Here is a 24,739-nt window from a genome sequence, read left to right on the forward strand (position 1 = left end):
TTTCTTCGGTGTCTTCGGTGGAGAGGATCACGGCCATGATACATGATGAAACGGATGGGCGGGAAAGCATATTGGCAAGGTTTTTTATTGATACCCCGGGACTTGGTTCGGAGGGGACCCAAGGTCACTTAGATAGGTGTTACCTGAAGCAGGCTAGGGAAGGGTTCTGCTATTTTCTGCATGAGCGTTACGTTCTTTCAGGTCACTCAGTTTTATGGTGGCACATGCGGACGGCTGCCTGGCCTGTTTGGTTGTTACTGTTGTAATGTCTAAGTAAAACGGAACGGAGGGGAGTTCAGAGATACCCGTTGGCGCAATCCCTTTCCTTCAGACTTGGCTGATTCGCTTCGAGTGAGAAAGGATGTGATGAAAACAAAGCTTTCAGACCGTTCATGATCTCGTCACCTCCGCTGCTTCAACCTCTTCTTACTCTGCTTTTTCTCCCTACACCCAGGGCGGGTGTTCGACCTCCTTGTTTAAGTAGCTACCTGACCGACTGAGCAAAACTAAGCCTCAACATCTCAAGACCTCACAAACCTATAGGAAACAGAAAAGAAAAAAAGGAGAGAAACCAAAACAGAACTACCTGACTTCACCCAAAATAATATCTCACCACCCCGCCAACCACCAACGCAACCAACCCCCTCATTATCAACCCCATCTCCTCCTCCCGTCGTCCTCCAAACCTTGTCCCCGCAGATGCCGAAGAGACGAAGACGGGATTACTGGGCGCGGGAAACTCGGGATCGGCCCATCCCCCGGTAGGCGGCGGCGAGAGCGGGATGCTGCTGCTGCTGGTTGTGGTGGTAGGATCCGAGGTGAGGTTCCTGCTGGTGCTGTTCGATGTAGTGGTGGTGGTGCTGGTGGTGTTGGCGGGGATGCCGGTTGCTACTGCTGCGCCGGGGACTCGCTGGCGCTGGTGAGGGAGGGTTTGGAGGATGGTGAAGATCCGTTCTTCTCCTTCGTCCTCGGAGTCGGACGGGCAGTCGGTGTCGCTGTCAGAGTCTGATCCGGAGTCGGAATCGGAGGGTTCAGGCTCGCGCCCAGGTTGACGTGGGGGTTCGCGGTCCTTGGGAGGCTCCGTTATGGTGGTTCCCGGTTTTTCAGGAGCTTGCTGGGGATGGGGGGATTGGGCCTTAGCAGACAGAGACAAGGAGATGGGTTGTTGGGTAGGAGGTGTTGAAGATGGAGGGTATGATGGTAGTTGAGGCTTACGCTGTCACGGTCACCGTAAGGGCGGTCAGGGTAGCAAGGACGGTCGCCGTGGTCGTGGTCGTGGCTGTAGTCATCGTCATCCTCGCAGTCGCAGTCCCTTTGCGAGAGGTATCCCTGGGTCTGTCCGGGAAGGGGTAAGTTAGTTCTTTATCAACGTCCAACTACCAACAATGAATGGTTGGTCTGGTATGTTGGGGTTCGTGATATTAAAGGGGTTCCCAAATCCCGCTGAGAGAGCAACAGTAGCAGAAGTGCCAAAAAGAAATAACACATACCCCAAGACGGTTCACACCATGTCCAGCCCTGCTGGCTCCCACAGCCTGGGAGCGGTAGAACTGGTGCTGCTCGTGCTTCTGGGGAAGCATGAGACCGTCCTGCTCAGCCCGCTGGGCCGCCTCGGTGATCTCGGGAGAACCGGTGACGGCCGCGGCTGCGGCGAAGAGGAGGAGACCGCCGGCGAGTATATGCATTTTGTTCGCTGTTGGGAAGCTGGTGTATTGTAGGAGTGAATCCTTCAGGTATGTTGATGAAGCAGAGATCCAAGAAGCGTTCCCGTGATGATCAACACTCCGCTCCCTAAGTCCCTCGCCAACAAACAGAAGGACAATACTGTCACCAGGATGGGAACTAGTCAGAGCTAGGAAAATCGAACGAACGACGATGACCCTAACACTACGCGCGGTCATGGGCGTTGCCCTGATTTATGCCACCCTACCGTTTGGCGCAATCGCCACGAGCCATCAACATCTCAGGCATGGGAATGGGTTGGAAGAATTCCATCTCTCGAGTCTGCCTCGTTCCAAAGACTACGCGGAGGCTGGGATAAACAAAGCAGGGAGGCCAGACGCACTGAAAAGCATTCCCGAGTTGACCTCAACAGCGCCTGACAGCAAGTAGATGTTTCACTTTGCCTGGGGCACGGGGACAGGCTACATTCCTCATAGACGACATACGCAGCGCGTTGACACGTGGAGAGAAAAGCAGCAGTTTCTTGTCTGATCTCGGTTTATGTTGTCCCAAACCGCATCTCCATCCTCTTGTCAAACTTAGAGTCTAATCTGGGGGGTATCTTGGTAGACATAACAGTTCAATCATCAAAAAATCCCATTACCCAGCCCAAAGTCACAATAGAGTAGTCATATATATCACGTATTATCATCGTGACGTAGATCAGGTAATGAAAACCTCTCAGTACGATCCGATCACACCCAGCGCGCCCGTCAACAACACCCGATCATCACCACCTACTCTACTGCATACCTCCTTTTCTTGCTGTTCATCAATCAGTCACTCAACCTCCCCTACAATTTCTCCAGTCATCTTCGTGCCAGCACATCACCAACCCAACCACTATGGTCGCCAGACCTGTAACGATCATCCCTTTCCCATGCCGTCGCCTCCTCTGCCTCAGCTGCCTCTGCTCCTCCTTTATGTGGTCCACCTCATCATCTTCGTAATCACTACACCCGCCTGCCTCGCCGTGAGCAGCGTTCTGAGAACGGCCGCGACAATGCTGATGCTGATATTGCCGCTCCTGATGAGGATGATGTGAATATCCCCCTCCTGCCACAACCCTGCCGTGGCTGTCGACCGTGTATTCCTCCACCCCGTCATCTTCGTGCCTCTCGCCGTCAGCTGAGCGATGTGAGCTCCGGCGCCGGGAATGGTGAAGAACCAGGGATGTATGCGGTCCCTCTCCACCCCCCCGGGTAGGGGCAGCGGGAGGAGATCCGGGAGTGCCTGGAGCTGAGCCATCACCGCCGCCACCACCACTAGTGTTAGACGGGCTAGGAGACGATGACCGCCGCCGCCTGTGGCGTCTTCCGCGGCGAGAGTGAGACAGAGCTGTTACATCCGGCGGTGACGATGACGACGACAATGGCGACTCTTTCGCCTCGCGCTCCTCGCGACTGCGGCAGCCATATTCTGAATGCCGCCGCCGCTGATGGCCGTGACGGTGATGGTGACGGCCATAGTGGCGGCGGTTGTGGCTTTGGTCAGCGATGTCTGCAGCGCTTGCAGCGCCTCCGCCTCCGCGTCCAGCCTCACGTGTCCAAGCTGCCGGGTCTGATGCTGGGGCTCGGGGAAACGCCCGGTCAGACCCGGCGGAAAGGACCGAGGGGCGCGAGGAAATGATGGGCTGCTGCTGGGATGGATGACCCGGCATTTGAAATGGGGGTCTCCTGGCGGTTGCTCGTTGGGAAGTATTAGGATGGACGCTGCTGGACCAACAACTGCTGGTTTGGGCCGCTTCCGGCATCGTGCTCGTCGACGGGGATTGACGGTTGAGGGGTAAAGGAGCAGGATCCAGGATTTAGGGGGGTGGCTTTATTTGGTAATCAGTTTGGGGAGATCTTGTTGGTGGAGGAGAAAAAAGGTGGGAAGGTACTGATACAACGGCCAGGTACAACCGCGGGGATGTCAATGTCCAAGGACAGAGGTGACGTAGTCTGCATTGGGTGCTGATTCAGGGAAGATGGTAGATCGGCCACGATCGCCGCGTTGGGATCAGGCTTGAGATGATTCCTAATCCCACACAGATTCTTCAATTCCAAAAAGGCCGTCGCCCCCTTGATTCCCCCTCTGGAAGTGGCGGAATGGTCCCTAAAGTATTGATGACTATTCATCGTTTCTCAATCTCGCAGCGCCCCAGGATCACAGAGGTGAGGCGAACATTTCCCCAACGGTTTGGTTGGCGGCGTTGAGGCGGACGCATATGCCGAGTCCTGTCGCCGGTCATCTCGATCCTGTCATGATTCGTGTCGTGAACTGAGTCACAGGGTATTGATCAAAACACAGCACTTGTCTGTCGCCTCCGAGCCGTACGCCGTAGTCTCCGGGCAACACTCCGGACCGGATATTGGCTTGGCTAAACCAGCCGGAGGCAGCATGCGGCGACAAGGCTGCCTGTTGGCAGCCACACTCCAATCCAGACCGATATCGCAGCGATGTGGTGGTGGTGTTCTGCATGGAAACTGAATACATGGCACTTCAGCATTGGATCCTGGTTCAGCGCCTCCATCATCAGGCAGTGTCTCCCAGAACAAAGCTTCAACACCGGGCGCTGAGGCTATCGCCACAGCGACTCATCTCTGCTTAGACGAACAAATGAGAGGTCCGATAATTTCCAATCTTCGGTCAACCGAGCTTTGACACTGCACTCCTCCCGCGAATCCGGCTCTCTCCGGTTCCATCTCCATCAACCACATGTCAATCAGGGTGTGTTGAGAGAGCTGGCAACAGAAGCGGAGACCGACCTCCCCTTGCTCACTAGTATCACCACACCTCTGCCATGACCGGCAGTCTCGAACGCTTCAGCCTCTTGTAACTAGTATGGAGAAAGTGACGATTAGAGCTCGGCACCCCGGTATCGCCGCCAATACTCTGACAGCTAGTTCTCCTTCTCCTCTGGGAACTGCACGGCTCCATATCTAACCCACCCGCTAGTTAGCGGTGCCCGCTTCTCGGGACGGCAGACTGACCGGAGCTTACTCCGGTAAGGGTTGGTTGGATGGTTTGGTCGGTCGGTAGGTAGGTAGGTGCTGCTCGGGCTGTGTGTCCCTCCCGTCCTTCGGTGGTTCGGGAGACCAAACGCCCGGTTGGGCTTCAACGGTCGGAGACAACTCGCCGGGTATGACAGGCCGCCTCATCTTGACATTTTTTGCATGCGTGAGAGATGGCATCATCCGCCAGACCGTCCTGCTGCCCGGATTGACACAGCTAAAGACTAAGCTTACTGCTACTGATCTGATAATATGGCGCCATCTCGTCACAGCATTACTAGTCTGGGTCGCCAACGCCCGGGAGAAGGGAATTTACTCAAATTGTTGTATTACAGCACCCGGACAAGTCACGTCAGATAAGCAAGGTGAACAACATCAAGCGGACGAGTCGTCGTAAGTGATTAGGTGATCAAGGCCAGGTATCCATAGGCCCATCTCCCTTCATCTCGACTCAATAACCTCCCCACCTTCCATCGACGTATCAGCAATCCGGTGTTTCGAAACACCGGGCCAGCGGCTTCTTCCGTTCACTGCCTCGCATCATAGGGGAATGTTTACTCATCCTGTCTTGACTCAAGCATTCGGCGTGGGGTGACCTGGCAGGTACATAGGTACGTGTCATGTCATGGTCGTTTCACCGGCCGGACGGATGGATGTATTGCGCAATCATCTGGCGAGGTAATAGGAGAGATAGGAGTTGGGTAGTGAAGTGCTACAAGCCGAAGGTTGGACTATCCTATGGACTCAATACAGGGAATGTGACAAACAATTGTTTAGACAAGTATATCTATCATATCTAACCATAGCCTGTCGATGAAGCAGGGCTAGCTAGTGCTGGCAGTTCCTCTCTTGACACAAGGCCCCTCAAATGTTTTGGCCAGTAAGGAATATGGATCTAGTGTCCTGTGACGTTGGTGGCAAACTTTCCAATTGTTTGAGGTTGGCATTGACGGCATAATCAAGTTCATCACATTCGTTTGCCCTTAATTTGGTCGGATGGCGGCTGTCGCAATGTTGATGCAGCCCAGACTCAACCCTGGGATCTTCACAATACGAAAGTATTCGAATAAGCCTAGATGCCCCTGGAGGCCGATCCCATTGGTACCGAACTTTCCACACATGTTACTCTCTTTCTCAGATCGGCCTGGGCTTGCGAGATGATCGACACAATTCCCGACGGCCAATGTCCACGGTGCATCACCTTGAAACATTTCCTCGATATCACACACTCACACTCACACACGCACACACAACACACAAGTGAAGACACAAAAAAGTCTTCCGTGGGTCTCCCAAGTTTGCAAACAATTGGAAATTGGAACCCCCAGCCGAGGACCGTTCTCTGAACACACCCACGGAGCCACGCCGGGATCCCTGACCGGCAAAGGCGTCGGTGGCGCCGAACTCGTGAAACCCACCAGCACCCACTCCTGGCTCACACCCCGTCCCCCCCCGACCGATTGGCCCGGCTGCGTACTCGGACCTGGAGACCTCCACGCCGTCTGGGGTGCCCGTAAATTTTCCGGACCTGCCGATTCGGCTGCACAGTAGACACCTGGTGCCGAGCTGGAAGACAGCCTTGTCTGCCCGCTCGACAGGTTGCTGGGTAGCCCGACAGTCAACTGCATGGTGCACTGGTAGGTAGTTATGAGACTGGTGCGGCGGCTTTTGACGGGAGTATGTACAGTACATACGTAGCAGTACATAGATAGGGATAGATGGGATTGAGCTAGGTCCTGGTCTTGTTTCTATTTCTGTCCCTCATATTTGACAGCTCAAAACCAGAGCCTCAATCACTAACTTCCTGTACGGTCTTCCGAGGATATCCGGGTCTTGGGGAATTGAGGTTTGCGTAACTGAAGATGGTGACTTGCGAAATGTAGAAAAATACCTGGTAGGAGAGCATAATCCCTACTTTGTAGAAACCTAGGTATTCGGGCACACTTCGGGGTGGCTTGCTATCCCTGACCTTCAACTCTCAAATCGGGAATTACACCCGTGCCCCTGGGTATAATTGTGCACCTCTGAGTCTCTGGAGGGAAGGGGGTTGGCCGGAGGTGGTATAACGGTTGCACATCATCATCCGGGGGCAGTTGCATATGAGCAAAGCTCCTTGGGACCTGCTTTTTGGACTTTACTGAGAAAGGGCTGGTGAGGTTGGAGTCGGGAGTAACGTTGCAGTCAACATCGGCTTTTGGTTGTGAGGTGATGTTCCAGGTTTGATGTCCTTGTGAAGTAGCATATTCTCGAGACGAAGTACCCGACAAAGTAAGGAAACAGAAGAGTCTTGACTGTCTTCATTTCCTCCCCACTAGTTAGTGTATGAAGTAAGCAAAGTTTCATCCCGTAGGTAAGGTACCATGACTTGTGCATGGTCCTAGCCTCCTGTCATCTGGTCCAGACTACGGAGCAGGTGCCATGTGCCGTGCAGGGTGCAGTTCTAGATCGCACCCATCATTCATGATTCCATCTTGTGTTGCCCGACTCCTTGTCTCAGGAGTCAACAACCTTCCCCAACTTTCACCGTCAGCCTTCCAAAGTTCCTTCCAAGGGCTCTCAATAGGTGGCGACTTATTGCCATGAAAGGCTGCTGCAATCGTGATGTGTTTCCCTTCTCAGGGTTCTAGTAATACAGAGTACATAGGTAGGTACTGTACATACCGAGGTAAGGTAGGTACGTACATCTTGAAAGTGATGTGCTAGGAACTGAAGCCCCATCATGGAACTTTCCTACCAGCTATCTTATTCCCATGAACCGGCCCCGCATATCCAGTGACGCTGTAGCCTCCTCTGACTGGCTGCTGGAGGCAGTTTGACCCGGCTTGTCGCCTTCCCAGGCCAGGTGCATGTGCATGTTGCAGCGGCATGCCGCAATCACCACTCAATCACTTCCGTTCCAACTCGATCAATCAGCCCACCAATGTTCTCTACCTACCTAACATCATTCCCATCCCGTTGCCATATTGTTGTTTACGCAATGTGTAACGCCCCCATGCATCATTGTTTTCGACAGCAAATGGAAATTGGGCAGGCTGGTTGAGAAGGCTGCTTCCACTCATGACTGGGATGATACTCCGTAGGGTTACCCAATCTCCGTGGCGGAGATCGGAGCCAACCACGTGCTGTGAAAGCCAGAATGACGAAGCAACCAAAACGATCTCCGGAACACGCACGGAGTATTTTGATGAACGCCTTCCGTTTCAACCAACCGGGTGCTGATTCCAGGGTCAAGGGGAGCTGGAATCATTCCTATTCCTCGCCTTCGGGGCTCTGCTTTGTGGTGCTTGAATCTCTTGAAACAAGCCAAACTCCAAACGGCCGTGTGGCTGGTCTTGTCTCGGTGGCTGGTTTTCCTAGACCGTTACGGAGACTTATGGCATTGTCTCGTTTGTTGTCTGCCTGCCCAGTTTGTCTCAAGTCCCCTTGTAGATTTTCAATGGGGCAAGAAGTTCACACATCACCTCAGGGCTTGGCTACTCACGGCATATAGCGTCGGGACACTAGTGAACCTACCTTAGGTGTGTAGGCATGATGTTTGTGCAGGATCGGGTCTTGTCGAAGATACTAGATTCCAAAACGCTTGTCGGATACATGCTAACTAATCAATCCCGTTCGTCTGTGCCCGCATGTGCAGCACAGTAGTCTATGCTCCGGCCGTTTCACTCTATTCTCTCAGGCAACTCTTCTTTCTGGTGTTTTGTCCAAGCCAGTCCCGTTCCGGAAGGACCTTCGTGGGTGTCTGCCCAGTGTTCAGAATCTGGAGACAGCACATTGGTTCAGGTTCAGGCGCATCAGCCGGCAGCACGGTGATGGGGCAACCGGGCCATAGCTAAGTAACGGGTTCAGGTCGGTTGGTCGGCGTTTGGTGTTGGCGTCGGCGTCGTCGTCGGCATCATCGGTGGCGATGGCTGAGCACACCGAGAGACCGGCGCCCGAGAACAGGACCTCAATGCTCCTTCCTCTTCGCTTCGCACCTGATTTGTACCTAACTTTAAGCTTTGAGGTGGCCAAAACATACAGGTACCATTGGATTGGAAGACAAAATTCCTGCGCACAGCGGACTCCCGTTGCTCTACTCAGGCAAGTCGGTTACTCCACTCCTCTCCAGCCCCCGAGGTTGGGTAACGTAGGTCCCCGTCATTGCCCAGCCCAGCCTCCGGCACGGTTTCGTGTGTGTGCGACACAGTGGCTGTCTTCCACCACGTGGCCTTCCCCACCTCTGGCCCAATTGCCTCTTCTTTCACTTTCCGCTCTTCCTTGTTGCTCTCCATCTTTGGGGTGGGCCCAACCCCCAGCCATTGCTCCCACACTTCCTTGGCTGGCTGGCTGGGCCTTTCTTCGGAAACAATGCGGTTTCACGCCCTCTCACGTGGCGGTAATTCCGCTAGAGGGAGAAGGAGAGGGTGGAGGTACCAGTACCTTTGCTTGGCTTGGCACACAAAGCGCTTGGGACAGGCCGGCGGGTTCAAACCTGTTTAGGTGTTAGCGTGGGGATGATGTGTGTCCGAAAGCTCATGGCTCATCCGTCAGATGTTTTTCACTTGTGTGCTTCTTGCATGATCGGACACAACGCCCTCCCTGTGGTTGCTATTGCCGCTGCTCGCAGTTTCACAAGACAGGTTGATGATATCCGTACTGAAGATCAACAAAGACCTAAAGCAGGCGGTGTGTATCCTGGATCCTTTATAAGACACCGTAGCACAAGCGGTATCATCAAACTGCATGTCAAAATCTCAAAACCAAAAACACAAAAAAGAGACACGACACAAAAATATGATGATCTCCTGCTCTGTCAAACACATACCACCCCGACCACTAGTGCCGTTGCCGTCTACTCCGCCATTTGCCCTAGTTAGGTACCACATGCATCTGAGACTGCAAGTGAACTCGGTCACGGCTGCAATTCAACGAGCTGGGCGGCAAGATCCGGATCCTAAGCAACTCTCCTGATGGTGTTTCTTTATTATACTCCACACAGCGCCGTTCTTGTTTTCACCTAGGTAAGGTGGATGATAACCTGCAGCATGTCAGCCTCGCCCAAGCTTTGTCTTTCACACCTGGCTAGCTTCCTGTTGATGACGATCCCAATTCCAGAACCCCTTGCCAGGGAGTTAGGTAGGTATCACCCGCCAGCACGGGACGCTGGGTACTCCTAGTGTATGTACATACATCCGTCCCGTTGGCTTTCATTTCTTGGGTCCCAGAACCCAAGACACGGACATTCCCTCGTTCCCAGAACCCCGGCCCATGTGCAAGATCCAGCTAGTCTAGACTTTGGAATGTTCCAAACCCGTGCGTTTGGAACTTTTGAGCCGTCTTTTTGCGTCTTGGCAAGGAGGGCGATGATTTGGATTGGGGGGGTTGATTGCTGATGCAAGAGCTTCCTTTTCTTTTTGGAGGTTATCTTTTGTGGCGGTCCGATCTTGTCTGGCGGTTGGAGATGGGATGTTCGCCGGGATGACGCGAACCGTCCTTGATTGATGTGTTCATCCCAACAAGTCGGGTCGGAGTCCAGACAGGCTAGAGTGGCCATATGGCGGCAACATTCGTGCACGAAGTTACCCAGTTGTGCTAAAGACACCCCTTCAAGCCAATTCGGGTTTCTCAAATCTTGAGACTTGCCAGTTGTAAGGTGCATCCTCGCATCTCTGTTTGACCACCTCTCATAGGGCGGCATGTGCCGAGTTGGGGTTGGCTGTGTCGGAACTGTCATTGAGCAACACCAAGTTTGCTGTCTGTTTGATCGACTCTATTTGTCTTGTTTTTTTGTGTAACCAGTCATTTTGAGAGTTGATTTGACAGCAGGATTGACAAATGTTTCAATGTCAACCCGGCTTATGGTTTGTTCAACCCGGCATGGTGTCTTATCTACCGAGATGTCTCATTTCAATGTAGAAGGTTTGGCATTTTGTCATAATACAGCTCAAGGTTCTAGTCGTTTGATATTTTGATGCAGGGTCAACTTGCAGCTGCAAGTTGTATAGAGTTGACAAATGATGTCGCCTTTGTTGTGTCTGGATCATAACTGACATTATGACTCAAAGAACGGAGAGAGATAAGAGTAAGCTTCTAATCATACAAGTCAGAGCTTACCCAGGTGCATACTTGTTTCAACACGTTCACGTCAGTTCTTTGTAAGGTGGCATCCTTTGCCGAGGTTGAGTCCTTGAACATTGCCCCGTCCTCGTCCTCTTCCCGTGTCAATGACACCCTATGATTGCACACGACTTTACCCTCCCCATCATCCCGCTGGACCGACTCATCACAAATGGATGACGATAGGTTGAGGACTGATTACAAAATCACTTCCTCGCCCACGTAGGGATCCACACCCCGACTCAAACAGAATGTCACAGTCGCTCTCGGAGGAGGGGAAACGGGTTAGTAGGTGGTACACTACGAGACGGAGTAATATGCTTCCACGTTTCTTGCTTGGATTTGTTGTACCTAATTGCACAAGACAAAAGAAGAAAAAAAAAGGTGACGAGTGAAGTGCGGGTTCTTTATCTCTTGTGGAGCAAAAAGCTGATACCGTGGCTATCTATCATACCGCACCTACGGAGTAGGTAGGCGAGCCCATCAAAGAGATGTTTAGTGAACAAGGGCGGTCTGGACTAGTTGGGGTTGTATCCTTTCTACAGGATCCCCATGACTTGGAGATGTGGGAAGTATCGAATTAGTGCTCCTAGCTTTTAATTCCGTATATCCGTACTAACTCACTAGGTCGGGAACCTCACATAGAGTTAATGTCTTCTTTTCCCCCATCTATGAGCACATATCTGTCTCTTCACACCCAGAATCACGCGGCTTTCCGCCGGCCATGGCCTGACCCGACCCCCGATCCGGCGCCGACATGCCCGGACGGGGATCGGGTCGGCATCCTTCCCCCTCTTCCAGCGGGTGTGGGAGCGGGGGAGAGAGACGGCGCTAGTGCACTTAAGGCGGTGAGAAAGTGAGCAGAAAGCGGTGGGCGCAAAAAAAAAAAAGTGAGTGGACGGACAGAGACAGTGGGGTTTGAGACTCTTCCTTGGCGATGGGGTTGATCGAAATGGCAGGCAATGCAAGCCGAACCCCGCCCTGAGTCAGAAGCCGCGCGAATCGGGCATTGCCATGAGCCATGACCCGGGTCCTTTTTTCTTCTTTTGGTGGGGTGGGTGGTCGGCCGCCTTGTCTCGGGTGGAGGGTCCACTCGAGCGGTCCAAGAGGACGCAGGCTTCTTTGCTTCGGCGAAGGATTGGGGCGGTAAAGAGTTGTTGATGGGGAAGACTGGTGAAAGAGAATGCAGATGTTTGGCCGCCAAGGAAGAAAGATGTCGTTTCGTGGAAAACTCTGAGTAATTCATCCATAATTCTTCACTTTGGATGGATGCGAGGTGGTTTCACGTTTCGGGCAGGCAGATGCGCACATTCCATGGGAGAGCGCGGTTTGCCATGGACTGCATGGAGCCGGAACCATCGCGCGTGGCTGCAGGGGGGTCTGTGTTCTCCGCTTTCGGGTTGGGAATCGCGTGGGCGAGATCCCTGCCAGCCACGCGAAAATTCGTGCCGGTGCCGAAGGGAACAGTGCGAGGCCCCCATGAGGCGGGGGGCCGCGCTTCATTTCTGTTGGTCTGTCCCCGCTTTCTGTCTTCCACCCAGCAGCAAGGGCGGCATCTTGGACATATTGTTTTATATAAGTCCTACGTAGTTATGGCGTCGGCTTGTGTCACTGCAGCAATTCATGGAGGTCAGGCTGTTTATTCATGCAGCAGGCCGTCTGCCTGTCTTAGGTTCCAAGTCTTTGCTGCTGTTGCTGCTGCTGTTTCCACTGCAGTGAATCGGAAGCACGTTTGCTGCTCGAACATACCTTCGGTAGGTAGTAGCACTCCGTAGGTAGCAGATATTTTTGTGCTGGTCCCCTCAGCACTGGAGCAGCAGATCCTTGCCGAATGGAACTGCTGCATTGTGTTGCTGGCTGACCGCTTTTCCTCGTCGGCCTTTGCCTCCGTAGTGTACAAAGTACACCGTACGGACACATCGCGGACTCTGTAACCGAAAGGCAAGCTGAGGGAAGAGAAGACCAGTCATGTGCGTCCAGAATCCGACAAGGCAAATTCCGCAGGCGGACACAACCTGCGACTCTGCAACGGCTGGCTGATTTAATTTTTCCCACGAGGTGGCTGACCACGCGAGAGCTCGGAGCCCGGAGGGAATGCGAGACAAGACACGTGTGAGCGGAACCAAGCGATCGGGAAGGCAGCCGATTCCGTTGCATCATTCCGCCATCCAACGTGCGACACACCTGCGGGCACCTGGACGCCTGTGTTATCTCTCGGTCCCACACACATTTCTTAGGTGCGTCGCTGCATTTTTGGATGGGCGCTGGCCACCGCCAGGAACAACTTGAAGGGGTCTCATGTGGCGGCGAGCGACGACAAGGGCTTGTGGTACCGTCACTTCAGGCCGGCGAAACCGTTGACCCGAGGTAACGTGGGATATATCCGATCCCGTTCACCACTGTGCCTTGTGGCTTGAAGCCACAGCATTAATACACATCCGTCATCCGTCTGAACCACGCATTTCCGCACTTTTGATGACTGAATCCAGGCACTTACATAGGTGCCTACACTAGGTAGGTAGGGAGGTAGGTAACTAGGTACGGAGTAGGTATTTTTAGTTAGCATGCGATCTTCCTCACCAGAGCGTGAGCTCAATACCTTGATATGTCTGTACGTAACACAAGGAAAAAAATATTTTGCACATGGGCCCAGACTTGTGTGCTTGTGTGGTGGTGATGACAGAAGCGAGACTGTCAAGACAGAGTTGGACTGTGTGATGGACAAGCTGGTGGAACCGTGGCCGGGTTGTTGCTGGTTGTGCAGAGGGTTCCTTGTGAGGCGGTCTGCAGAAGCCATCACCACCACCCACCGCGTTGGATTTTTCATTTGTGCGGACCTTCACTTCACCAAAAAGACGGTCTGTCTGACTGTCAGTCTGTGACGTCAACATTAACAAGGAGCCTGGTGTTTCTGGGCCATGCCAGACCCAACAACACGAGCAGGATGAAATTGCTGGCCTGAGGAGGTGTCCACTTGGTTGCGGCTGGTGTGGTTTTGTGTCATTTTGTCTGTTGCCGATCAGCTGGGCAGTCATGGAACACTTCGAAGAAGCTTCTACCGAAGAACAAAGCAAAAAGAAAGACTCAAGACGGGGCAACTATGAACCATGAAGCATCCGTGCTTTTTGATCTCTGGTGCAAGGCGGCAAGGACCGACCTGACCTGGGGACTCCCGTGTTCAGTCTGCGTCTCGAGGTGGGCGGCTCTCCACTGCTGTGGATCCCACCCATCCAATGGTGGTACGGTACCAGTGCTGGTACCAGTACCAGCGGCAGGACGAGGCCGAACTCATGGAATCCCTGACAGAAGCGGAGATGGAACCCCTCCCTCCATGCCTCTCCCCTGGACCCCTGCTCCTGCCGCTTGCTGCACTGAGGTGCCTGCTGCTGCTCGTGCTGCTCGTGCTGCTCGTGCTGCTGCTGCTTGCTTGCTGCACTCTGCAGTGCTGCACACCACACACCCTGTCTGCCGTCTGGGGCACGCCCTGCCCTTGACCCCATCCAAGCCTCTCACGTCCTCTCTCAGTCACCCCCTGGGCCCTGGTACGCTCTCTTGTCCTGTTGTCCTTCCACCTCGATTCGCAGCCCGCCCGTCCATGGATGCCCGGCCAGGGCCCGCTCCACGTTTCGCCCTCCTCTCTGCCGGGAATCCCTCTTTTATTTGAACCGATTCCTGCCCCCAGTCCAAGACGGCGCCGCCCACGCAAAACACCACACACCCCCCTTCCTGGTCTCCATAATAATATCCTCTCCTAACTCCTCCCCCTCCCCCCTCCCCATTTTTTTAAACCCCTCCCCACCACCACTGGAGTTAGGTAGATGGCCGCGACGTCCAAGTCTGCTCGCTCCTCGACTGTCCCTGAAGTACCCGCCAACGCGCCGGCCACCTTCGACACCACATCTTCTCCCTTGTCCCACGACACCAAGTCGCCGTCGACGAGCCCGACTACTTCAGAGTCCTCACCATCCGCCATCTCCCCTTCCGCAACATCGCCGAAGCCGACTGCTCCATCCACTTCCACTTCGACTCGCCAGCCTCAGGCCTCGACCTCCAATTCCACCACCGCTTCGACCAGCGGCAACCGCTCTCATCATCACTTGAGCCAGGCCTCCGTCAGCTCCCAACGGTCCAGCGGCATCTTCGCCTTCTTCGACAGGACACTCGCCGTCCGCCCCCGTCAATCGCTCACTCGCATCTCGTACGGGCCCGACTCCTTCGTCGTCGGCCAGTCCAGCCCGGAGAAGGGTCCTCGCAGCTCCCGGCCCCTATCCACGAGCTTTGCTGCTGCTCTGTCGTCTGCTGCGGGGTCGACCACTGGAGAGAGCAGCCAGCACGCGTCCCCAACCGCTGCTTCTCCTCTCCCAGGAGATCCTCCGTCTCAGCCTTACAGTGAGACGGACCCGACACTGCCTGAACCCACCCGTCTCCCTCGCTTCGATAACAAGATGCATCAAACATCATCGCGGCTCCTCCGTATGACGGATGATGACCGTCCGTATACCAAGGTGAGTGGCTCGCTCCCGTGAGAGCGCCCTGACGTGGAGGCGATATGACCCCACGACGAGAGCGATATTGCGGACTTGGGTTTGGTAGTACCGGATTGACTGACCAGGCGTAACTTTGCCTTCCAGGACTTCAAAGATCTCTTCGCTACTCTAATCGTCAGCTTGCTCCCACTCTCAGCACACCGCGTGCGGTTGACCAAGGTGGAGCATACGTTCCTGTCCGAGGATGCTATCAACAACCTGGGGTCGCTCAAGTTCTCTCAGTCAAATCGCATGCCAGACCCGAAGGACCCATCACGTATTGTCACCACCACCACGACCACCACCTTCTCAATGGCCAAGGATATGGCCAGGTCTATTTGCCAGCGGTTTCTCGAGGCGCGTTTCATCGAGTCAGCAGATGGCAAATACCAGCAGGTGTACGCTATGAAGGGCGTCGTGTGGCAGTTGACTCCCAAGGGCATCGCCATCCTCGACCGCTTCTGCTCACGCAATGGCATTCAACAAAAGCAGGTTGCCGAGTTGGTGTCGTCGGCTCTGCCGCATCTCGTGATCCTGGAGCGTGACAGCCAGACAGACAAGATTCTGACGGATCGTGGCACTATCGAAGTCATCTTCCGCAGGTTCATTGGCACCAATGGCTTCAACATCAAGCAGAGTGTCAGCGCCGCCGATTCAGAATCGCTTAGTGACTACCGTGACGGGCTTACGGGTGTCAAGATGGCCGCTGAACGGAAGATCAACGGCAAAGTGTACAAGGACACCTTCACCGGCCGCGCTGCTGCCGATTGGCTGCTCGACTGCGCCACCACAGTCGACCGCCGCGAGACGTACGAGATTGCCTCGCTGTTCGTCGAGTATGAGCTCATGGAGGCCGTCCAGCAAGACCGTGCCTACATCCAGCAGCACCCTGCCAGCAACCTGTTCCAGCCAACCAAGCACGCCATCTACCAGCTCACAGCCAAGGGCCGTGACCTGATTAACGGCTCATTGACGCGTGGCCGCGCCTCTGAGAGCGAAGGTGCCCATGCTTCGAAGGGTTCTGGCATCGCCCGCGACTCCAACACTCAGCGTCTCGACAAGATTCTCAACGACCCCGCTCTCCGCCTGCTTTTCCGCGAGAACCTGCGTGAGACCCACTGCGAGGAGAACCTGTCCTTCTATCTCGACGTTGATGAGTTCGTCCGGCAGTGCCGCCAGGCTATCCGCACCGCCCAGAAGAACCCTAGCAATGCCAGCTCGCTTGACGCTATCAAGGAGATCATGGCCCAGGCTTACGGCATCTACAACGCCTTCCTGGCTCCCGGCTCCCCATGCGAGCTGAACATTGACCACCAGCTTCGCAACAACTTGGCGACCCGCATGACCAAGGCCGTTGGCCAGGACGTTGCCATGATTGATACTCTGCAAGAAGTCACGGCGCTGTTCGAGGACGCTCAGAACGCTGTCTTTAAGCTCATGGCTAGCGTAAGTCTAATTGTATCATTTCTTTCGACAATGACTTGTGGATTCTAACGCAACACAGGACTCGGTGCCCAAGTTCCTCCGCAGCCCCAAGTACGAGCAGACCCTCAAGAACTACGATTTCGATTCGATCACCACCAGCAACTCGGGGTCACGCGCCCCAGAGCGCAGCCAGAGCCGGTCCAATCGCAAATGAGCACCGGCTGAAGGCGGCCGAGGACACGATTACCTCGTCGACGCGAACCCGACTCCTCTAGACCTTGCTTCCCCGAGAGCCTGGTGTCGCCGCTGTTGACATGAGGTAGCATAGACCCGCAATTGCTCAAGGGTGCCATGTGGGAATAGAGGACGGGCGTACATGGCGCTCTGCTCGTTCAGTCACCGGACTAGAGTTGACAGCAACAGCTTTTGCTTGTCTCACTGTCTCTGTCCATACCTCAGGTGTTGACGCGCATTGCTGCTCAGTTTTTTTACTGCGTTTTTGCTCTGCATGAAAAGCGAGCTCGGCACACGCTGGGCATCTGTTTGCTCTCTGCATCTGTGTTATATTCCCCAATTTTTGCTTTCGTTGGTCTGTTTTGTCATCATTGCTAATGTGTCTTGGTTTCTATTTTTTTTCCTTTGGTTTTTTTCTCCCTTTTTGGAGATTATCATCATCTGTCGAACATGTGTCGCTACTTTTATAACCGGCGTTAACGGTGGAGAAAGGGCGGCGGTGGCATAGATGGGAGAAGAGCAACATCATTCCTCGACATACACATGGCAGCCATTGTTAGCTTTTTTTTTTCCTTTGTCTGTTTTTGTCTTTTGGCCCCCTCTGTCTCTATCACTTCACCTCACGTTCACTGGTGAGCGGTAGCAGGAGAGGGGGCTGGAGTTTGTACGGTTTGCAACAGATGGGGTTCCATTGGGGAGCTCTCGAGCATTGTACAGGAGAACCAGAGAATTGGGGGCCATGGGATGAGAGGGACAGGAAAGAAGGATGAGGGCCTGGAGCCGGACCCGCGTGCGCGAGCATAACACGAACGACCTAACTCTTAACTAGTACCTAGTTTTTGGGTATCATGGATGGATGACTGGATGGATTGGATTGGGATGGTTGGTGGTATAGGTGGTGAGGGAGCGGCGTTGAGTTTGGATGTTGGGTTCGGGTCGGGTCGGGTCCGCCATGTGCCAGGATACTATTGCATGACGCGGTGTCTGGGAGAGGGGAAAGGAATGGGAAAAGAGGAAACTGGTTAGGAAAGGAGTTGTAGTGTAACGGAAAAAGAAAGAGGAATGATACTGAATGGCCCAATGTCTCGAAAAGTTTTATTCGACGCGCGGGAGAGCCTCGTGATGTTTTGGATGAGGGGGAAGCAGCTCACTAAAGGACTTGGCCATCATTGCTGTTGCCATCAACGTCTTTCATACCACGCTTGTCACCACGGCGAATGTCAGGAAGTAGTAGTAGAATTTGTTAGATTCCGCTTTCTTTGAAGTCTCATGATTGATCAAATTAAGTACATAACCCGTATCCATCTACCTCTAAGCTCGGAGTGAGCCACCTAGCAAGGCAAAGAAATCAGAGAATGGCTTATGCCTCGGCAAGCGAGCAGGATACCCGAGCAAGAATTAATCAGATGCATCCTGTTCCCAATCAATCCCGCTTTCATGTTTGCTGACCATCCATCTCTCCATCTGGGTCTCATGACAAGAATGTCTTTGATGAACGATGACGGAACAACAACAGCAGCAGCAACGCCCAAACGCCACGGTATGCCCCTTCCCTCTTTCCTGTGATAAATACAAACCCAAGAACCAACCAACCATCCACCCTGCAAACCTCTTTCCTTTACTCCCTCTCCTCCTTGCTCTCTTGAAGAGAAGACGGGAAGATCAAATCGCCGTGGGCGCCGCATCCCTCCTCCAACCCTTGGCGCGCATATTGCTCTCGATGGCCTTCCAAATCTGCTCCACCACCTCACGATCCCTCCACCTGCTCGTCTCGGCGCCCGGCTGGCCGGGATCCCTCCACTTCTCGATGGCGCAGGTCAGCACGCGGTGGCCAAACTGGCGTACCGTCTCGGGCGGCTCCTCGCCGCGCCAGCCGAGGTAGACGCCCAGGACGTGCTTGAACAGCTCGGCAGGCTGCGACCACTTGTAGTTTTTGAACTGCCAGGCCTGGCCCGTGGTGAAGACGGCGACCACGCGGTTCCAGTACTCGGGCTTGAACTGCTCCGGGCCCTCGACGAGGATGAAGCGCGTGGGGCGGTTCGGGTCGATGTCCTTGAGCAGGCGCGAGACGTGGAGCATGGAGGGCGCGGAGCCGGAGGCGGCGACGATGTGGTCGGGAGGGGCGTAGCGGCCGCCTTCGAGGAACTGTTTGGCGTTGCCCATGCGCAGGAGCGCCGAGGCCGATGGTGAGAGGAGGATGATGGGGTCGGGCCGGCGCGCGGGTTTCTGGTTAAGAGCCAGCGCGGGACCGGGCCCGCCGGGGGTGAGGGCCTGCGCGCCCGAGGCGGCGGGTTTGCGAGCGATGAAGGGCCCGGCGAGTTTGCGGACGTGGGAGAAATCCTGGGGGTATGAGGTTTAGTATTTGATTTAATACAAAGGTGTGTGTTGGAGGGGAGGGAGAGAGGGCCGACGTACGGTTGGCTTGATGCCCCTGAGAACCGAGTTCCGATCGCCCATGCGACGCTCGCCGCTGTAGATTTGCGCCAGGCGAGGGTCGAGGGTGCCTTTCCCGGAACGGGCGGCCGCCGCAGCAGCCGAGGCGGACTTGAGCGATGCGCCGGGTGCAGCAGCAGAGGTGGAGGCGGAGGTATCCTTGGTGCCGGGCAGTGGCTTGATGAACTCGCCCTCCTCTTGGGCGCCTTCGAGATAGGTGAAGAGCACGAGACGCTCGACGAAGGCGAGCGAGTGGACGGTCGCGGCGCCGGCTAGCTCCTCATTGAGCTTGGTCACGGCGGCATTGTATTCTGGAATGGCATGGTCGCGGTTGACCCAGGCGAAGTAGATGGAGCGGAGGTCGATGACAACGCCGGTGGCAGAGGTGAAGCGAGTCGGGGTGTTGAGAGGCAACGAGGTCCTCTTGGGCTGGGTGAAGACGAGATGGGTCGCTTTGGCGAGCGGGACCTCGTCGTTGCTGTCGGGCGACGTGGTGGGTATGATCTTGGCCCCGCTTTGGGCGGCGGCAATGGATTGCCGCAGGAGAAGGAGAGGGTCATCGCTGGCGGCCATGGTGATGGTTGACGGGGCGAATGACGAAGGGAACGGAGCGGGTGGTGGTCACCCGTAAGAATTCGCCCGGAGTGAGGCGCCAGGGATGAATTGGTAGGTCGCGGAGGGGCGATGAGGCGGACCGAGGGTGGGGTTGGGATGGTAGTGTGAGTAACAGAAAGATGGAATCTCGTCTCGAAGTCGCGTTTGTCGCGGCGATGGTTTTGATTCGGAGTTTTGGCGCGAGGCTGCTAAAGCCAAGAGATCTTGGGAGCAGGAGGCTGAAGGCACAACAGCACAACAGGGAGCTAGGACCACATGCTTTCTTGGCGTGGCAATTCAGGGGTAAAACAATAGGAGCATTACCCACACAATCCCTCGAACCTCGTCCAAACTTTTACCCCGTTGTTGGTGTCTATTGTGCCATATATTTTCATCAAATTTTGTGATTTCTTTTGCAGATTTGTTTTAAAGCATGGCATATCAATTCACCTCTCTCCTTATCCGCTGATCATGGGTATCCTTTGTCTCTCCCTTTTGCTCCTTTCCCTCAAACACAATATTTCAGCTTTCAGACCACTGATTTTCAGTCCTCAACAACTTTCCTCTATACTTCCACGATCTGGTTCTCCTCATCCTCTTCGGCGTCCTCCTTCGGCTCATCCGCCATCAGTACATTGACCAGCCTCTCACAAGCCTCACGCACACCATCATCGTCCACGCGGAGATGTGTCTCGCGGATGATGGGGTAAACATTGACCTTTCTCATCAGATCCCGCCCCTCACGTGTTGTCGTCAGCAAGGTCAAAGTCTCAATGTGGGTCTGAATGATGAGATTGTCCGGGTCGCGCCGCTTGTCTGGGGGCAGGAGCTGCAGCTCAGGCAGCATGCTTTCCATCTCGTCGTCCGGATACTCCTCATTACCGGTGATGGGAAGCAGGATGTAAGGCAGAATGTTGATCTTGTCTTCATCCAAGAAGGTCGGGTGAGCAGGGATGTCGAAGGCGACGTTCTTGATGGTGCTGGCCACGCCCTTGCGCCGGATGTCTGACTTATGCTCAGTGAAGACCTTGATCTTGTTAAGCGGCAACACGCCGTCATATTCCTGGTCCGTGAGGAAAAACTGACGAATCTCGGGGTGTTTGGACAAGTCGGCCAGGACGTAGGCCAGGTAGTCGTAGTCGGCATGCTTATTGTAGGAGCCGTCGTTGCCCCGGACAAACAAATCAAGAAGCTGGTTCAGCACGAGCTCGTGTGACTGGAGTTCTTTTGGAGCTGGCTGGGTGCGGGTTGCAATGCTCTTCAGGCCATCCCACTTGGCCATGTTGGCCAGCAGCATGGCAAGCAGGTTGGCATTTGGTTCTTTGGGGTCCTGTCGCGGCGGGAGGGGTTCGGTCAGCCTCCCTGTCGTCCTCAAGACCCAGCACCGACCGTGGGCAATGCACATACAACCAGAAGGCCAAGCAAAATGCCGACGAACCTGTCGTCACTGGCCACAAATTCGAGGACCTTGGGGTCGCTCGTCAAGTTGATGAGCATGGTGATGGCATGTTCGGCAATTTCCTGTAGATTTATTAGCAGCTGGTGTCAATGCGACATGAGCTCTATCACCATGGCTACTCACCGGTATGTCCCGGATCAAAAACTTGAGATGTTTGACGGGGGTGAGGTCATTGGTCTTGAAGATGGCCGGCTGCGATGTGGCATACGGCACCAGATTCTCGGCCGCCAACTTGCGTATTGAAGGGTTGGGGTGGGCAACAAACCCCACGAGCTGCATTCCCCGTGTCAGCTCTGTTCTCTGGGTCGAATATCTCAGAGGGGAGCATTTACCTCCTCCAGTTCTGTTGGCATGGCTACCGAGACTTGTGTTGATTACAATGAACAGAGCCAATCCCGTCACATTCTTCTTGGTTGCATTTTCATGAATTTATTTTCAAAGACAGGACCCAAATCATCGCGGGGCATCGCGGGGCAGCTGGTCTGGTAAGGCTTATCGATAAGCCGTATCTCCCCCACTGTGGAGACTCTTTTTTCGAAAGCACCAAAAAAATCCCAAGGTCGTTTGTTGCAGTTGCAGAGAGCATCCCAATCCCGAGCGGTCAGCACTCGTCAACACCACCTTTCCCGGAAAAAAAGAGACCGTACCAGCCAGTCAGTCCACCATGCCCAAGGCCACCTCCCAATCGTCGCACAAGCGGCGACACAATCCTCTCGAAGATGACATTCTTGCGACCGGAGTCCTTAAGAACAGGGAGGGCCGCCCCTCGAAGCGCGCCGAGAAGAAGAGGATCGCCGAGGAGCAGGGCTTCGTCGATGCCAAAGCCTCCCGGAAGATTTTGGAAATGAGCCGTGAGCTCATCGACGAGGAAGAGCGCCAGCTTGCCAACAAGCAGAAACCCTCAGCCCCGTCCGCCTTCGACTTCGACCCCTCCCGCTTCGACGACGGCCCGGGCAGTGACCTCGATGACGAAACCTACGATAATGACGACCAGTGGGGGGATGAGGAAGAGGAGGTGGAGGAAATCGAGGTTGATGCTGCTGACCTGGATACCTTCAACAAGTTTATTGCGCCTACCATGAACGACGACCCGTTACTCACCCACGGCTGGGACCAAAAGCCACGCGATGGGCCAGAAGAAGGGGAGGAAGGGGGCGCCCCCACCAATTTGGCAGACTTGATCATGGCAAAGATTGCCGAGAAGGAGGCACAGATGGGTGTCAGTCAGGAGAACGACAATCCCGTCGACGAGGACTACGAGCTACCGCCCAAGGTGGTCGAAGCCTACACCAAGATTGGCCTCATCCTTGCGCGATACAAGTCAGGCCCTTTGCCGAAGCCTTTCAAGATTTTACCCACGGTCCCTCATTGGGAAGACATTCTCCAGGTCACCCGTCCTGAGAATTGGTGAGTACATCCATTCAGAGGCTGTGTTCTTCCCTCCACACTCTGACCTGGCCCTGTAGGACGCCGAATGCTTGCTATGCTGCAACCAGGATATTCGTCTCGGCAAAGCCTGCCGTCGTGCAGCGCTTCATGGAGATGGTCATCCTGGAGCGCGTTCGCGAGGACATTTATGAGCATAAGAAGCTCAACGTCCATCTCTTCAATTGCCTCAAGAAGGCTCTCTACAAGCCTGCTGGCTTCTTCAAGGGGTTCCTCTTCCCCTTAGCCGCCTCTGGTAAGCCAACCCCGTCGACAAGTCTGGCCTCACTGGTCACGACTGACATTAACACCTCCTCCTAGGCACCTGCACATTGCGCGAGGCTCAAATCATCTCGGCCGTGCTGGCCCGCGTGTCTATTCCGGTCCTCCATTCTGCCGCCGCCATCAAGACACTATGTGATATTGCCGCGGAGCAGGCTTCGCAGCAGTCCGAATGCGTCAGCGCCACAAATTACATGCTCAAGGTACTCCTCGAGAAGCGCTACGCCTTGCGTACGTCAATCCTTTGCTCCATTAACCTAACTGGACCGACACTGACGTTGATACCCTCCATCCAGCATGGCAATGCATTGACGCCCTGGTTTTCCACTTCCTCCGCTATGCGGCGGCCGCGCGAGAGAACAACAACAATAACGCTAGCGGCTTCACCCCATTGCCTGTCATCTTCCACCAGTGCATGCTCGTCTTTGCCCAGCGGTACCGCAACGACATCACCGAGGATCAGCGCGAGGCCCTCCTCGATTTGCTCCTCAACCACGGCCATGACAAGATTGGCCCAGAGATCCGCAAGGAGCTGCTTGCCGGTCGTGGGAGAGGCGTCCCCGTTGAGCAGCCCGGCCCGGCGTTGGATGGTGATGATACAATGTTGGTCGATGCATGAGATGGCGAAGGTGATGACATCATTACAGAGACGTTCGCCTTCACATGGGTTGGTGGCAGCTGCAGAAACCCTCGGGGCATTATCGGTGGTGGAATCCAGAGAACGAGTCCCGGTAATAGGTTCCAGGGCTGCATCGCTCGGTGAACGAGCTTGTCAACGGCCCTAGAATGAATGTTATGGGACTGCAGCGTTCGAGCACACGTGTGCAACAGCCATGGCATTTTGGTTGAGAGTGGACAAGCTGCCCTCTCTACGACCAGAAATCCTCATGTTTATACAGGAGAGGCAATGCAGACTGCAGAGAACGGCAATAAGCATGGCAGGGATTGGTGGGCACTACGGAATACCTGTTTTGGTCGAGAGGAAGGGAAGACGGATAGGATTCCCCAGGCGAGTCTTGGGTCGGGAGGTGATGATGATGATACCATTCACTGTGACGGTCAGGGTAGATTTATTACTGTTTGCCATGATGACTTTCGAAATGAGCATGATTCGGTTCCGGCTGGAATGAACTTTGTTGCGAACTATCAGACATCGGCAATGGTGGGCTTGAAAATACACGGACTGTTTCTTTGAAGACTGCTTCCTAGAATCAAGTCTTGTGATTGAGTGATGTATCTGTCTCGCGTCTGGATGATGATCTCTTCACCCATCTTATTCCCTCTATATGCGTCATCATCAAATGCTCCAAACCAGTTGATGCCCATGTCTACTCCATTATCCATCCATCTATGCTTAACGAAAACAACCCCTAAACCGTATGACCATCCAAATATCCCAAACTCCCTAGTCTACGTAGACCTCTTGTATGTACAAGGAAATGTTACATTCTAAGCATATGATCATCATTCCCAAGAAACAACAAAACCCCTATCCCATCCAGATCACCCCCCTCCCCCCAAACAAACAAACAACACACACACACACA

The 24,739-nt window shown here is 54.4% G+C and overlaps 13 protein-coding genes across 13 annotated transcripts; 3 read left to right on the plus strand and 10 right to left on the minus strand.

Annotated features, from left to right (window-relative positions):
• Positions 1 to 592: 592 nt before the first annotated feature.
• Positions 593 to 1,685, minus strand: VTJ04DRAFT_4728 (uncharacterized protein; the record flags this gene model as incomplete). The annotated part of the gene is made up of 3 exons (XM_069362767.1): positions 593 to 1,114; positions 1,216 to 1,335; positions 1,491 to 1,685. 3 exons carry the CDS (start codon positions 1,683 to 1,685, stop codon positions 593 to 595), a joined length of 837 nt encoding a protein of 278 aa, XP_069219681.1.
• A 958-nt stretch (positions 1,686 to 2,643) lies between these two features.
• VTJ04DRAFT_4729 (uncharacterized protein) lies at positions 2,644 to 3,671 on the minus strand (the record flags this gene model as incomplete). Its single annotated transcript, XM_069362768.1, has 3 exons — positions 2,644 to 3,060; positions 3,115 to 3,398; positions 3,605 to 3,671. The coding sequence occupies 3 exons, from the start codon at positions 3,669 to 3,671 to the stop codon at positions 2,644 to 2,646; spliced, it is 768 nt and encodes a 255-aa protein (XP_069219682.1).
• A 935-nt stretch (positions 3,672 to 4,606) lies between these two features.
• VTJ04DRAFT_4730 (uncharacterized protein) lies at positions 4,607 to 4,865 on the minus strand (the record flags this gene model as incomplete). Its single annotated transcript, XM_069362770.1, has 2 exons — positions 4,607 to 4,646; positions 4,708 to 4,865. The coding sequence occupies 2 exons, from the start codon at positions 4,863 to 4,865 to the stop codon at positions 4,607 to 4,609; spliced, it is 198 nt and encodes a 65-aa protein (XP_069219683.1).
• Positions 4,866 to 8,468: 3,603 nt separating this feature from the next.
• VTJ04DRAFT_4731 (uncharacterized protein) lies at positions 8,469 to 8,989 on the minus strand (the record flags this gene model as incomplete). The annotated part of the gene is made up of 2 exons (XM_069362771.1): positions 8,469 to 8,692; positions 8,812 to 8,989. The coding sequence occupies 2 exons, from the start codon at positions 8,987 to 8,989 to the stop codon at positions 8,469 to 8,471; spliced, it is 402 nt and encodes a 133-aa protein (XP_069219684.1).
• Positions 8,990 to 12,096: 3,107 nt separating this feature from the next.
• On the minus strand, positions 12,097 to 12,660 carry VTJ04DRAFT_4732 (uncharacterized protein; the record flags this gene model as incomplete). Its single annotated transcript, XM_069362772.1, has 2 exons — positions 12,097 to 12,311; positions 12,564 to 12,660. 2 exons carry the CDS (start codon positions 12,658 to 12,660, stop codon positions 12,097 to 12,099), a joined length of 312 nt encoding a protein of 103 aa, XP_069219685.1.
• A 1,387-nt stretch (positions 12,661 to 14,047) lies between these two features.
• On the plus strand, positions 14,048 to 14,308 carry VTJ04DRAFT_4733 (uncharacterized protein; the record flags this gene model as incomplete). Its single annotated transcript, XM_069362773.1, has 1 exon — positions 14,048 to 14,308. One exon carries the CDS (start codon positions 14,048 to 14,050, stop codon positions 14,306 to 14,308), a length of 261 nt encoding a protein of 86 aa, XP_069219686.1.
• A 324-nt stretch (positions 14,309 to 14,632) lies between these two features.
• VTJ04DRAFT_4734 (uncharacterized protein) lies at positions 14,633 to 16,979 on the plus strand (the record flags this gene model as incomplete). The annotated part of the gene is made up of 3 exons (XM_069362774.1): positions 14,633 to 15,319; positions 15,446 to 16,786; positions 16,845 to 16,979. The coding sequence occupies 3 exons, from the start codon at positions 14,633 to 14,635 to the stop codon at positions 16,977 to 16,979; spliced, it is 2,163 nt and encodes a 720-aa protein (XP_069219687.1).
• Positions 16,980 to 17,008: 29 nt separating this feature from the next.
• VTJ04DRAFT_4735 (uncharacterized protein) lies at positions 17,009 to 17,553 on the minus strand (the record flags this gene model as incomplete). The annotated part of the gene is made up of 3 exons (XM_069362775.1): positions 17,009 to 17,149; positions 17,220 to 17,356; positions 17,481 to 17,553. The coding sequence occupies 3 exons, from the start codon at positions 17,551 to 17,553 to the stop codon at positions 17,009 to 17,011; spliced, it is 351 nt and encodes a 116-aa protein (XP_069219688.1).
• A 56-nt stretch (positions 17,554 to 17,609) lies between these two features.
• Positions 17,610 to 18,304, minus strand: VTJ04DRAFT_4736 (uncharacterized protein; the record flags this gene model as incomplete). The annotated part of the gene is made up of 3 exons (XM_069362776.1): positions 17,610 to 17,813; positions 17,861 to 18,067; positions 18,197 to 18,304. The coding sequence occupies 3 exons, from the start codon at positions 18,302 to 18,304 to the stop codon at positions 17,610 to 17,612; spliced, it is 519 nt and encodes a 172-aa protein (XP_069219689.1).
• Positions 18,305 to 18,661: 357 nt separating this feature from the next.
• On the minus strand, positions 18,662 to 20,005 carry VTJ04DRAFT_4737 (uncharacterized protein; the record flags this gene model as incomplete). Its single annotated transcript, XM_069362777.1, has 2 exons — positions 18,662 to 19,339; positions 19,415 to 20,005. 2 exons carry the CDS (start codon positions 20,003 to 20,005, stop codon positions 18,662 to 18,664), a joined length of 1,269 nt encoding a protein of 422 aa, XP_069219690.1.
• Positions 20,006 to 20,591: 586 nt separating this feature from the next.
• On the minus strand, positions 20,592 to 21,838 carry VTJ04DRAFT_4738 (uncharacterized protein; the record flags this gene model as incomplete). Its single annotated transcript, XM_069362778.1, has 4 exons — positions 20,592 to 21,356; positions 21,434 to 21,547; positions 21,609 to 21,758; positions 21,818 to 21,838. 4 exons carry the CDS (start codon positions 21,836 to 21,838, stop codon positions 20,592 to 20,594), a joined length of 1,050 nt encoding a protein of 349 aa, XP_069219691.1.
• Positions 21,839 to 22,149: 311 nt separating this feature from the next.
• Positions 22,150 to 23,811, plus strand: VTJ04DRAFT_4739 (uncharacterized protein; the record flags this gene model as incomplete). The annotated part of the gene is made up of 4 exons (XM_069362779.1): positions 22,150 to 22,892; positions 22,952 to 23,166; positions 23,232 to 23,423; positions 23,489 to 23,811. 4 exons carry the CDS (start codon positions 22,150 to 22,152, stop codon positions 23,809 to 23,811), a joined length of 1,473 nt encoding a protein of 490 aa, XP_069219692.1.
• Positions 23,812 to 23,985: 174 nt separating this feature from the next.
• On the minus strand, positions 23,986 to 24,300 carry VTJ04DRAFT_4740 (uncharacterized protein; the record flags this gene model as incomplete). The annotated part of the gene is made up of 2 exons (XM_069362781.1): positions 23,986 to 24,106; positions 24,152 to 24,300. The coding sequence occupies 2 exons, from the start codon at positions 24,298 to 24,300 to the stop codon at positions 23,986 to 23,988; spliced, it is 270 nt and encodes an 89-aa protein (XP_069219693.1).
• Between the last annotated feature and the right edge of the window lie 439 nt (positions 24,301 to 24,739).

This window comes from Mycothermus thermophilus, assembly GCF_041956435.1.
Source record: "Mycothermus thermophilus strain CBS 625.91 unplaced genomic scaffold VTJ04scaffold_3, whole genome shotgun sequence".
In the NCBI taxonomy this organism is placed as follows: Eukaryota; Fungi; Ascomycota; class Sordariomycetes; order Sordariales; family Chaetomiaceae; genus Mycothermus; species Mycothermus thermophilus.